The following is a 13,630-nucleotide window of genomic DNA, read 5'->3' as shown; positions in this document are numbered from 1 at the left end:
ACGCTATAATTAAAAATTGAAAAAAATTACTCTGATTCCTATCAAGTTGTGAGTTAAATCTATAAGAGAATACTTATTAAATCAGTAAAATTGATGAGAATAATTTACTAATGGTTTATTGTACTCGCTGTATTTAGCGTCTCAAAGAAAAGCTATAAGAAACAATTTTAGTAAAAATAGAAATAATCATTATATTGGCATGTATTTTTGTGAATAACTTAACTGTAAATATATTTATAGAATTAATTAGAAAGGAAGTTTTACCTGTTTATGTAAAAAGAAAAAACTACCAACTTCTCTATCCACATTTCTTTAGAACCCAAGGGATGATTCCTTTATGCTTTTTCTCTTTTTTGATTTTATAAAGAATGTTAAAAGCCTGATGTATAATATAATAAATTGCTACTCTAATGAATGTTCTCTTATAATTTCTTACTACTAATATATTTAATTTTAATTCTCATGTAAAAACTATATAGTCAGATAAAGCTATCTGCATAGAGCATGGTGTGACACATTTTTTTCTATTGATTTTCCATTCTCTGTTTCATTTGTTTATGCTCTATTCTTTATTATTTTCTTCCTTCTATTAATTTTGGGCTTAGTTCTTTTACTGATTCCTTGAGTCTAAAGTTAGGTTGTTTATTTGTGATCTTTCTTCTTTAATGTAGGCATTCATTTACTGCTATAAACTTGTCTCTTAGTACTGCTTTTGCTGCATCCCATAAGTTTTTGAATAGTGTATGTTTGTTTTCATTTTTCTCAGGATACTTTCTAATTTCTCGATTTGATTTCTTATTTGATCCACTGGTTATTACAAGTTTTTATTTCCAGTTTTCTTTCTGTTATTGACTTCTAGTTTGTTCTATTGTGGTCAGAAGATACACTTAGTATGACTTTAGTCTTCTCAAATTTGTTAAGACTTGTTTTGTGACCTAACATGTGATCTATGCTAGAGAATGTTCCATGTGCACTGAAGAAGAGTGTGTATTCTCCTGCTATTGGGGGGAATGCTCTGTATATATCTGTTAGGTTTATTTATTCTATAGGGCTGTCCAACCCTATGTTTCCTCATTAAGCTTCCTTCTGATTCTATCCATTATAGCCAGTATTGAGATTGTGTTGTATTATTCTGTTGTTGTCTGTTTCTCCCTTTAATTCTGTCAATGTGTGCTTAATATATTGGCTTCACTTTAGAGTGCATAATATTTACCATTGTTATAGCCTCTTGATAAATTGACCCCTTTATCATTATTTATTATCCTTGTCTCTTGTTATTTAAAGTTTTTGGCTTGAAGTCTATTTTGCCTATTGTAAATATGGCCATTCCTGCTCTCTTGATTATTATTTGCATAGAATATATCTTTTTCTGTCCATTCATTTTTTAAGTAGTTAATGAATTATGGGTGAAAAAGGGTAAGAGATTAAGAAAAACAAATTGGTAGCTACAAAACAGGGGTTCAACTGCAGGCCAAGTTTAGCCCCATCTTGTGCCCTTCTGGGGCCACCTGTTAAGATTCAGCAAGCAATCCACAGACGCTGTGCTTATCGTTGCCTCAAGAGGCCACACCAAAAACTGAGGCCAGCTGCCAACAGTGCATGTCTTGAGGTTGGCTCAGCAAGGAGCACTGGACTCCCCAAGGACACGCCCGGATGTGGCTTGGGTGGGCTATGAATTGGGGGAGGCAGCGTTTCAGGGAATCCTCTGGGCTGAGTGACTTCTGTTATCCAGTTTGGTGATGTCTCAGCTATGGTGATGCTAAGTACACACACTGAAAGCGGGGAGGGATCAACAGAGGATCAATGGATACTGCCAGCACTTCTGCCGGGGAGAGAACCTCACCTCCAGCCCTTGCTCTGACCACTTGGTGTCCTCCTGTAAGTCCCTCGGCCGCCCCTCAGCAGCCCACCTAGTGCTGGTGCTCAGAGCAAGCAAGTCTGTCAATGAAAAAACCACTTGGGGACATGGCCCCTTTAAGAGGCATCTGCAGCTGCCGGCTGCAGGGCTGCAGCGGCTGGGGCAGCTGCAGCCTCTGTCTCACTCAGCCACTTGGGACCAGGCAGCCTCGTGTCTTTGCCCTCTCCTACCTTCTACCATTGCAGGTTGACTTCTTACTTTAATCCCTAGTTGTAGTGCTACAGTTCATCCAGATCCCAGGTGACTTTGCTTGCTGTTTGCTCCATGTTTCTGTCATAACTTTGATGTGGTCTCAAGAGGCATGAACAAAGCCTCTATCAACTATGCCATTTTTTCCCCTCTCTCTTATTTCCATTTCTTTAAGGTAAATTTCTACAGATTTACTTTGTTCCTTTTGTTGGGTGGTTTTTCCTTCTTTCAACGTGTATTTGTTACTTTGTATTGGTATCTGTGCATTTGAAAAAATAGCCGCCTCTCCCAATCCTTATGGATTCTTACAGGGAAAGAATGTTACCAATCAGCGGAGCTAGAGATTCTGGAAGCCTTTCAAACTTTTCTGTGGGTGTATCTTCTCTGGGATTTTGTGTTTAAATTCCCAACCAGAAAGGTTTTGTTTCTTTCTTCAGGAGCTGATAATGGTCTCCTTCCCCCTAGTCTGTATCACTGCGATTCTCTTGTGCTCCTTTAAGCTGCCCAGTTTTTTTTTGTTCTTAGCTACTCCTAGGCATCCGGGGTATATCAGATCCCACCAGTGTTCTAAGTTGGATAAGACAGAAACCAGTCTCTCATATAGCAACCTGAAAAAGCCAGATGCACATTCCACTCTTCCCATTCCCCTTTCCCCATCCCCAGTGGTGAGGCCACCAAGTTCCATCAGCCTCTCTCTGCTGTCCCATAGATCCTCTGGAGTAGCAGCAAGCCACTAGCTCTTTTTTGTTCTCAGTGGTCTATGGTCCCCAGGCACCTAGAGTATATCAAATCCTGTCTACTCTCAAGGACAGGCAAGACAGAAACCAGGCCCTTAGCTGGAACATTGGACACACTCCAACTCTTTCTCCCCCAAGGAGAAGCCAGGAGTTGGGGGTTTTCTCCTATTTATTTTGCACTAAGTGGGGGAAGGGGGGTTGTGAAGGGAAGGATAGTAATAAGTGAGTATGTATTAGTTCAGATCGTCACCTTTGTTCTCAGGGGCCCTAATCTAGCACCTATTCCTATTTAGCACTTAGTTTCAGTCAAAACAGAAACCAATCCCTTGGATAGCTCTCTAAAATGTTTAAATGCCAGACATAGGTTAGAGTCTTCTTTTCCCCACCCCAAGGAAAAGTTGGTAGTTGGGAGTTTCCCTTTGATCTGCTGGAGGACGCACTCTGGAAAATGAATACCATGAATTTTCTCACTGATTTCTATGTAGCTGGTTTAGCACTTGCCTGAGGTGTAGGAGCCTCTCGTTTCTGAATTTTTCACAAAGGGAATAGATCCGTATATTACTGTTTAATTGGCATCTTTTGAGGAAAGGAGGATTTGGGGCTTCCTATTCTTCCATCTTGCTTACATCGCCCATCATAAATTCTTAAAGTAGTTTTTAAAACGTACTTTATACAAGCAAACAACACTTTATCATTTGACTTTTACCTATAAAAATAATTGACCTATGTAGAAAACTGGTTCCTTAATAGTGTTCAGCTTATTGAATCAGTGTTGTTTCTTTTTAGCTATAAAGCATTTTCTTTTTCCTGTTGGCTTACATATGCTGGAAAGAAGCTGTGCCAAGTGAGAAACTACAGAAACATTCCAGTCAAAAAATTGTTTTTTTTCCTGGTCAACTGGAACGAAACGTAAGTTTAATCTTTATTCTGGCAGGATCATCTATCTAATAAAGATTAGAAGTTTTGTTTTGTTCTGTTTTTTTAAGTCAAATATGATTTTTTAAAAATGTTGCCAGTTGATTTGATTCAGTGATATGATAAATATGCTAGGGCTCATGGATAACTGACTGTTCAATTTAACAGATTAAACATCCATTTAAAAACCTAGACAAGTGTCCAATCCATACCATCCAACTGATCAAAAAAGAAAATTGGAAAAAGGAGAATTATTAATTATGGATAGACTGTGGATAAAAAGAATACCTTCTATTTAGAGTTGGAGGGAAGTGGATTTCAGATATAACAAAGAAGAAAAATTACAAAATAGCATAAGCAATCTCCATTTTCCCACAAAGCTCATTATAATTTTTTTCTAACAATGAAATTTTCCGACAATAATTATCTGTGCATTGTATAAACTGCCATCTAATTTGGAGTGACTGGCTCATACTTCCCCATTTTATAGAGGTTTATTGTGTCAGTAAGGAAAAGTACCTTTTTGACATTATCCATGCCTTCCTCCTTGCCTGTTCCCCCCACCTCAAGCCCTCACTTTACTCAGAATCTCAAGGGACTCATAGGCCCTATCTATGGCTCTTTCATGGTTACTGATTATTTTCCTTGCTGTTCCTATGACTACTCCACTGTCTTTTAGTCATTTCACTGGAGTTTCCACTGCTCACTGAAAGCCAATTTTCTTCCCACTAAAATGGAAGAGAACTCTTCAGCTTACTTTCTATTAGCCCTTTCAGAAGGTCTGGCTTTCTTTAGAGATCATTTGACTCCCAATATGGTACTTTCCTATTGATAAATTGCCAAAATTTCTAGGAGTTCTATGATGGTGTTAGATAACACCACTTATCTCGCTCTTAGTGTGATCTCAATCAATGGACACATGTCCTGAGACATAACATTTACTCTTTAATTCTTACATACTCCATGGTTCTTCCTAACCTTCAATTACAAAGTCCCATTTCATTGCACAGAATCAACTCAGCTTGTAAAATTCTTCAGTGTCTCCCCAGTTCCCCAGGTAAAGTACAAAGCATTTAGAGCACCATGCAGGCCCTCTGTGGTTTGGCCCGCATGTCTCTGAATCTTCATCTGTAGAGTTAGCCCTACTCCTGTCCCTGCACCAAGCTACTGTCTGCATCTGATCTACTCACCTAACTATGAACTAAGAAATTATGCCTCTGCTAAAGGTCCTCCGTCTGTCAAGAGCACGATGCCTTCACTGCCACCTTGAGAGCAACTTAATTGTATTTCAAGATATTCTTCCACTTTCTCTGTAAACCGTTCCCGTGTCATTCAAAAACAAAAAACATAAAACAAAAAATAAAAACAAACAAACAAAAAAACAAAAAAACAAAAAAAACTGGCTCCCTTTACATCTGTTGATTGGTCTGAACCACAAACTCCTCCCTAATGGTTCTTTCTGAATGTGTCTTTTTGGTTCTGCTAAATAAGATCTTTTGTTTTTGTTTTTTACTTTATTTACAATTTGTTTTTCCTACTATCCCTAGCCGCTAACATAGAACAAGACAGAATAAGAGTCCAGTAAGTGTAGGTGGACAAATGAATGAATTTCACATAATAAGTGACTCCTCAAAAATATTGTTAACTAGCTCAATTACTAAAATTATTCTTTAGAATTAAAACTTTTTCCTGTTTGTTTCAAAAAATCAGACCCAGTTTCAAATGACAACTATGTTCTATCATATAAACAATTCAAGAGAAAAATCTAATTCTAAAGCCAATTTCATAGGAAAAAAAAAATCTCGAAATAAATTGAAAATCATTAGTGTTCTTGGAATAACTACACTGATATATATTTCTGCTCTTCCTTCAAGACTACACAAGTGTAATATTCCCTGAGAAAGTTTCTTTCATTTCCTCAATACTTAGTTACATCAACCAAGAATTATTTTCATTTTATTTTATTTCCATTAAAAATATTTACCATTTTCTAGCATTTAAAAGCATTCTTCATATATTTTTGTTAACATTACCTTTACACTACGATTGGTTGTACATTTCATTACTGGATTACATACTTAAGGATAGAAACTGTGTTGTTTAATTAAATGTGACATAGGTTTTGACCACATATCATATTCCAATCATCACAGTTTAGCTCCAAAATATACAATCTCATCTCAGCTTAACAAAAATATGTAGCAGATATTGTTGTCTCCATTTTACAGATCGGAACATTGATGTTTTACAAAGATTAATTAATTTGCCCCAGGCTCGACAACAAATAACTGGTAGACCCACTCTGACTCCAAAGCTGATGTTTTACTGTGATTTCCATATTGTTTCTTACAACATGTAAAACTTTAGGCATTATAGTCTACAAATAGTTCTCACATCTTAAGTTAAAAATAAAACAAAACTCTATTTCATTCTTCCACCAAAAACCACCCCCTTTTTTTCCTTGGCTTGGCAGCAAAACCCTTACAAAAAGTTGTCTATATTCACTTTCTTCAATTTTTTCCACTGCGCTGCTGTATACACCAGTCAGGCTGCTCCTCTGCTCCTCTGAAATTGCCCATTAGCGTAACCAGTGACCTGCAGAGCTAAATCTAATGTTCGTTTCTCAGTCTTCATCTTACATAATCTGTTAGGAACAGTTGTCACTGTTGATCTCACCTTCTATCTTGAAATATGCTCTGTACTTGACACTCACCTCTTGTAACTTTCTCCTCCCTCGTTGGACACACCTTCTCCAACTTCTTTTTCTCTCAAAGACTGATAATGGTCTTAGCCTGTAAGCCTCTCTTCTCTGCTGTATCTATCCTCTCTCCTTTAGTTTTATAGTTACATAGTTTTCAATGCCATCTATATAACTCCCAGATTTATATTACCAATGTAGGCATCAGTCACAAACTCCACATTTACACACTCAACATGTCTAAGACTGAACTCTTGATCTTACATTCCAAACTCTGGATCATCATTTCCAGTTCCAGTTGTTCAGGTCAAATTCTTAATCTGACTCTCCTCTCAGAAGCAAAGTCAGGAAATCCCGCTGGCTCTCTTCTCAAAATATTTCCAGAATATTATTTCTCATCAGTTTCATTGATCTAGACTCCCATCATCTTTTCCCTATATCATTACCACAATAGTTTTATAATGGTCTCCCTACTTCCCTTACACCTTTATCCTCCTTCTCACACAACAGCTAACTTGACATTTTTAAAAATGTAAGTCAGACCATGTCATTCTTCTGTTTCACTCAGACAAAAGTCAAAGTCCATACAATGACCTCTTGTTATATATCAGTATTAATAGGAGAGTTCTAAATAATGTGACTTTTTAAAGCTTCTATTTCACTATCAAACTTACTCTGAAAACCGTCACATATAGAAGAAAAAATGTTTATGAAAAGTTTAATGTTTAGTCAATTTTTAATAGTAGAGTAAGGCAAACATATGGTTAAAACTTGAGTTCTGTGCCAGCTGCTTGGATAAAAAGAAGCAATCTGACTTCACTTATTGAATTGTGTCTTAAAGTATTTTTCTTCCTTTTTTTATATAAAAGTTTACTCCTTTGATTTTTTTTTCAATAGCTATGTAGAAGTTAAAAAGATTTTTCAGTGAATGTGAGATTATTCAGGCTTTAAAAATCCATATGTATTCAAGAAATAAATAAATAACTATTTAGAAAGCATGCATTCTTACTCCAGAAGAATTTATTTTTATTAATAAAAATGACAGAATGGAGATTGGCAGTAACTATCCACTGTAGCTTATCAAATTTTTGTCATTTTTATATGAAAAGCTTACTAATAAGTAAAGCTATACATGAAGAAGCCAGGCTCAATGGGGAAAAAAAGAACATTCTAGATTATGCGAGGAATAAAGTGAATTTATAGCTCCCATCCTAACAGAAATATGAAAACTGAATAGAAAGTCAATCACAGGTAAAAGAGAATATTCAAGATGTTACTGTGCATTCCCCACAATCATTAATGTCTTATATTGAGTTTTAGAGCTTCTTTTAAGCTGAGAAATATGCCCATATTATCTTAAATGAATATTGAGTATTAAATATATGAAAAGACTTAGTTTTAGCCATCTTAACATGTAACAATTTAATTTTCAATAATCTAGACTTTGTTAATCTGGAAAAATAGAATTTCTTTGTTCCATTGATTAAGGAATATAATGCTGATATACAAACTGCCATTTGCCAGATATCATGTAATGCAATATTTGTTCTATTTCATGAATAAGGAAAAATAAGGCTTAGAAAGGTTAAATTTGTTTCTCAAGGAAGAACATATTATTGGTCATAGAACCAATACTTGAATGCAGATATGTCCAGATGCAAACCTCTGAATCATCTTCTCCACACAAAGCTTATTGACATATTGACACCCCAGAGTTATTATTAATTAAATGACATCATACCCTAAACTGCATAGCTCAGTTAAAGTATCCACTATAACATAATCTAGAAGCCTAGACATCATCTTTAGTTCTTCATCGTCCTATTCCATTAATATGCTACAGGTCAAATATTAATTATTCATTTTAACTCTAAAATAGTTCTCCTGTTTTTCCTCATGTCAATTGCTTACTACCCACACTGGATGTGGACCTCTTCATCTCTGGGAACAGCATGTTGAAGAGAGGGATGTGTACTTCTTTAAGATCAGTGCTATCACTGAGCTGAATTAATTCCTCCTTGCTCCTCAGGCCACTCACAAAAGGGGGTCACCAATGTCTTATTTGACACCCGGAGTAAGGACTGCTCCCTAGTATCCAGATTAGACAGTCAAAAAGATGCTTACTCTTTTTACTTTAAGAAAAAAAGATGCTTACTATTTCTCAGGACCTCAGCTGGCCCGACCTTAGTCAGCACATTCCAGCTAGACAATAGCCTTTGGTCATCACACAATGCTTAATAATCACACACTACTTAAACAAATTGACATCAAAGTTCAACTGGGAATTTCAAGGTCAGTGGATTCTGTTCATAATCCTCATACATAACACCATCAGATATAATCTAATACAAGCTACCCACTTGCTCTTCCAGTCACTCCTCTCTTCTTTCCATTCCTTGGTGAATCTTTTTCCATGAATCTTTCCCTCTCTTCTTGTTTCTGTTCCAATTTTTTTTTATTTCTCTTGACATTCTCATCTTCTAGTAAAAATATTCCCTGTATTAGCCTCTTAAAAAAATATATGTCTTTCATTTCCTTGTCTCACAAATAGATCTCTGCTAAACACCATACTTATCTTGAGGCTCTAAGGTCTAAGTGTGGAGTTCCTTCAGCTTGACACATCTAAAAATTGTATTTCTATTGCATTTCAGCAATCATCCCCCAAATTCCTGGAATCTCATTATAAACCAGAATAGTCCACATTTAAAATTGTAAACAACTCTCTATACTTTTGACTCTAGTTAAAATATTTTCTTTTGCCTTTAGGAAAAAATTTGAATTTCTTTGCCTGGTATACATAGTTCTTAAGCATTTTGGCAACCACCTATCTTTCTAATTGTATCCTACATAACTTCCCCACAACTTGACCATGTCCCTTGTTCTAACCACAAAGAGCCACTCATCGTTTATCAGCTATATTTAATCTTTTAATGCATGTATGCCCTTGCCCATGCACTTTCCTCTTCTTAGAATATTCTTTTATAAGTCCTCATTTGATTATAGCAAACTTCCTCTTTAAGACTCATTTCAAGTTATTTGCTGCCTTTTCTCATTCTCTAAGACAATGTTAACCATTCTTTCCTCTGTGCTTATAAATAGTAAATATCCAAGTTATTGTAATTTTTTTAAAAAGCTTACATGTAAAAATTAGAATTGTGGCAGTCCCCATTGATTGAGTAACCAGTCTCATTACTCTACATACTTCTGCTGTACTTACATCTTTACAAGATTAAACACAAAGGTTAAAGAGGATGCCTCAATTCATATAGTTAAATAATTTTATCACGTACCATTATAAGGAAATATTTATGAAATATCATTGTGATCTGATAGATAACTTACTTTTTTATTTTAAGGATCAATTTTCCTCTTGAAATAAAGTCACTTCCAAGGGAAACTATGCTCACTATAAAACTGTTTGGGATTATCTGTGCAACCAACAATGCAGAATTATTGGCCTGGACTTCCCTTCCATTGTTTCCAAAAGAGTGAGTATATAATTCATGATTAATAAAGCTCTCATCTCAATAAAGATCTCCTGGGAACTAAATATCTTGCAAAATATGGAATAATGAGCAAATTAAAAAGATTTTATCCTAAAATCAAGGCAGCTCAACATAAATCATGACTACTAAAAGTGGGACTGAAAAGCAAAATGTAGAAATGGCTTTCAGAACAGGCTTCAAGTTCAATTCATCTACTGAATCATTACAATGAAAAGGTACTGGCACGACCTATTATAATTGCTTTTCCTTCTCTAACTAGCCGATTTTTCTGCATTTAGTACTTCAAAATTATTTAGCCCAATACCGTTGTCTAGAAACAATGTAAACCATGGGATTTGGGCTGAAGTAAAATTACATGTTGTAACTGGTTTACTGACTTTTTATTACCAAGAAGAAATATTTGGCAATTTTAAGATGATATTGTTTTCAGCAAAGAAAGCCAACTATGAGTTAAGATATTCTATTAGAACTGATGGCCATTGCAAAATTAACTAATGATAACCATAAGGATTTAGAATTACTAATATCTAGAATATTTTATAAAGTTAATTACATAATTATCTATGCTATTAAGGAAAAAATTATTTAAATAATCAGTTCAGTTATTTTTCATACGGCAAGACTTGCTTTAGAATCAAATTGTAAAATACAGGACCTTTGAAAAATTAGAAACTATATTGCTGTTTTAATGTTATTATAAAGACTGTTCCTTCCCCTGTTTTTTTTTAATCTAGTAATATAACTATGTTAAGAAAATTCTTCACCAGTTTTCAGTTCCTACCTTTAGTCAATATAATAAGTTATCATCAAAACAATCATGATAAATTTTTTAAATTGCTTTTGTTGGATTAATTCTGACCTGGGATGTGCGTGTGTGTGTGTGTGTGTGTGTGTGTGTGTGTGCACGCGCGCATGCTGCTCTATTATTTGCTTTCATGCTGTAGCCCATTCCCACGTATATATTTCTTGAGGACAGAGAATGGATTTATCCTTGTAATGTCCATCATCCTACATAATACCTCTTATAAATAGGTAATCACTAGAGGTTTGTTTACTAAATTGAATTTGGGGAAAAAATCAATCCCTACAGGAGATTTAGAACAGAAGTAGAATTTCAAAAGTCTATAAGAAACAGTTTTGTCCTGAAAGTAATATCTACTGCTGTTAGCAGATATTTCAAAAATCTGATATGTGGTCTAAGAACTTCCATTACTTTCTCTCTAGGAGCAGCATGGCAGGTGTCCTTTTTTCCGTGAGTGAGTTTCTTTAAAGTTCCAACTGCAGTGTTTGTAAGGTCTAGCATGATTGTAGAATAATATTTCACTGAAAACATTTAATCTATTCCATTTTTCCCCATCATCTGATGTCCTACTTTGCACATAATAGTCAATCAATAGATGTTAAAAGTATAAAATGTTTGGAATATTTTTGTCTTTCAAACTAATCTTCATGGCCTTTTTCTAGATGGTTACAATAGTAAGAATACTGCCTGCATATTGTTTTGTCATATCTCACTTTCCACTGGAAAACATTTTATATGTAAGTAATGATACACAGTGGTCATTTTTAAGTAATGCCCTTTGAGACTGGCACTAGGTTGTGTTTTCCTAAGAGAAAGTGTCAGAATTGTGAATGATGAGACATCGCATCAAAAAACACTACTTATTTCAAAGAGCACTTCAATAAGCTGTTGTAAATGTAATTCCAAAAGACCATTTCTCATGAAAATCAGAAAACTTACCTTCAGGCCTATAAAAAATATTTCACAAGTACATAAGTAAAATTTTGCCCACAGAAGTTTTATAATCCTCTCTTTTGCAGAAAGGATTTTACTGCATCTATACTGTATTCACAATGCCTCCTTACTACAATAAGAAAGTGTTATCCTCACCTCAACAATTTTTATGGGCTACTTTTCCTAATTAAATTCAAAATAAATAGCGTGTTAGTTACTTAGCATTTCTAAATTGTGGTAAATTCTTTTAATGCAGATTTTCTCTACCTTGAATGAACAATCTCCTAGAGAGACAACTAACACTCTTCTAATCTTAATTCCACTAATCATCTTTCTCATATTTTCTCTTTACAGAAGTCTATAGAAATTTGTTCTGTCCACCATGCTTGCAATATCTAAAAAGATGTTTAGGTGAAGTCTATTATCAGAAAATAAGTTAGCTAATATCTAACATAAAGAGAGCTCAAAGAATGGTGCCAAACATCCTTTCCGCCTTGAAATGCCTTAAAGTATGTATCAGCCCCAGTTGGACAGCTAGAAGTTCGTTCTCCCTATGCCTTTTCCTTGTTACATCCCCTCATACATATACCTGAGTAAAGTGTTCTGACTTCATTCTGCCCTATATACCTCAGGGTTAAGGTCATGGTGACTGTTGATCCAGTCTCTATTCAAGGAGAGGAATAACAGATACTGAGAGTTATCTTGAGTCACCTTGTCCTCTGTAGCAATCAACTTAGACCACTCATTTTTTCAGAGAGAAGCATGACCAAGACATATAAATGTAGTTAGTACACAAATATAACTTATTACACAACTTAAATGCAAAAAAAAAAAAATGCAATTAATATAGCATACTTTTCCTCATGACCCACCCTGTAACTAGCAAGGAGATAAAAAACTTTCCATTGATGACAAAAATTTAGTCAATTCAGTAATTTAAATAGTCCTTTTAGAGGTTTTCAGTCTCTTGGATAAAATGCTTAGTCATTCAGTAATCTTCCTGACATCCAAATTCTCTTCCTAAGAAGTATTTGGATACAAAGGATCAGAAAAGAAACAGATTCCTTGGCCTGGTGACTTCTAATATTCAAATCAAAGGCACTTTTTTTTTTTAAGCCGGTGACTACTTGTAACAGCTAGAATAACTTGTGATTGGTTCTCTCCCAGCTTAAGCAGGGCTTATTGATACTCCCTGGGTGATGTGGGCTCTTGCAGTCACCACAGACCCATCTGAGGTTAACTTGTGAATCCCATTTGACCTCAGCATTTTATCCGCCCCCCCCCACCTTATCATAGAGGTCCCTTATCCTCACCATATAATCCCCCTTCTGAGAACTTTCTCATCCAGATATCTTTAGCTATGTCTAGATCTCATCTTTTCTGTACAAAAAACAAAGAAGGTCCAACAAAGCTAAACTCAGGAGTTCCTTCTGCCTATTTGTTACATAGTCTCAAGTTTAAAGTCATGCCTCAAGATGGTACAGGAGCAGCTCAAGAGGTGATTTCCTTCCAGGATCTGAAATACAGAGTGCAAAAAGCACACGCTTCTGCCTTCAACATTAGGCTATACCCACTTATCTAACACTCTCCCCATCCAACGAGATTCCAGGAGAGGGGGAAATTCCTGTAAGAAACTGTGGATTTTTACTGATTAATATTGAAGCTGTTAAAACTATCCATGAATTTTTCCTCTTTAAAGTCTTTTTCTGTATGCATTCTCACTTACAATGGTAATTTATAATATATTTCAATGATTCAAAATATGAATAATCTTTCTATTTATGCATAAAGAAGTATTTCTCCCATGAAGTCCCCAAACTGTTTTGATTCTTCAGATCATATACTACTTTTAATCTTTTCTCTATAAATTTAGAACTCATATCTTTAAAGATACCCAGGGAATTTAGTCACTATGTGGGGGAAAAAATATTC

The 13,630-nt window shown here is 35.2% G+C and overlaps 1 protein-coding gene across 1 annotated transcript in view; it reads left to right on the top strand.

The window, feature by feature from the left end:
- Positions 1 to 13,630, top strand: part of PIK3C2G (phosphatidylinositol-4-phosphate 3-kinase catalytic subunit type 2 gamma) — a 270,689-nt gene that overhangs the window by 76,089 nt on the left and 180,970 nt on the right. The window contains exons 14-15 of the mRNA XM_016124109.2: positions 3,631 to 3,753; positions 9,814 to 9,945. Coding sequence (XP_015979595.2) covers positions 3,631 to 3,753; positions 9,814 to 9,945 — 255 coding nt within the window. The remainder of the gene's footprint in view (positions 1 to 3,630; positions 3,754 to 9,813; positions 9,946 to 13,630) is intronic.

Source organism: Rousettus aegyptiacus, unplaced genomic scaffold, assembly GCF_014176215.1.
Source record: "Rousettus aegyptiacus isolate mRouAeg1 unplaced genomic scaffold, mRouAeg1.p scaffold_m13_p_2, whole genome shotgun sequence".
Taxonomy (NCBI): Eukaryota; Metazoa; Chordata; class Mammalia; order Chiroptera; family Pteropodidae; genus Rousettus; species Rousettus aegyptiacus.
Note: the sequence above shows the minus strand (reverse complement) of the source record. Positions and strands in the feature narration are given on the sequence as shown.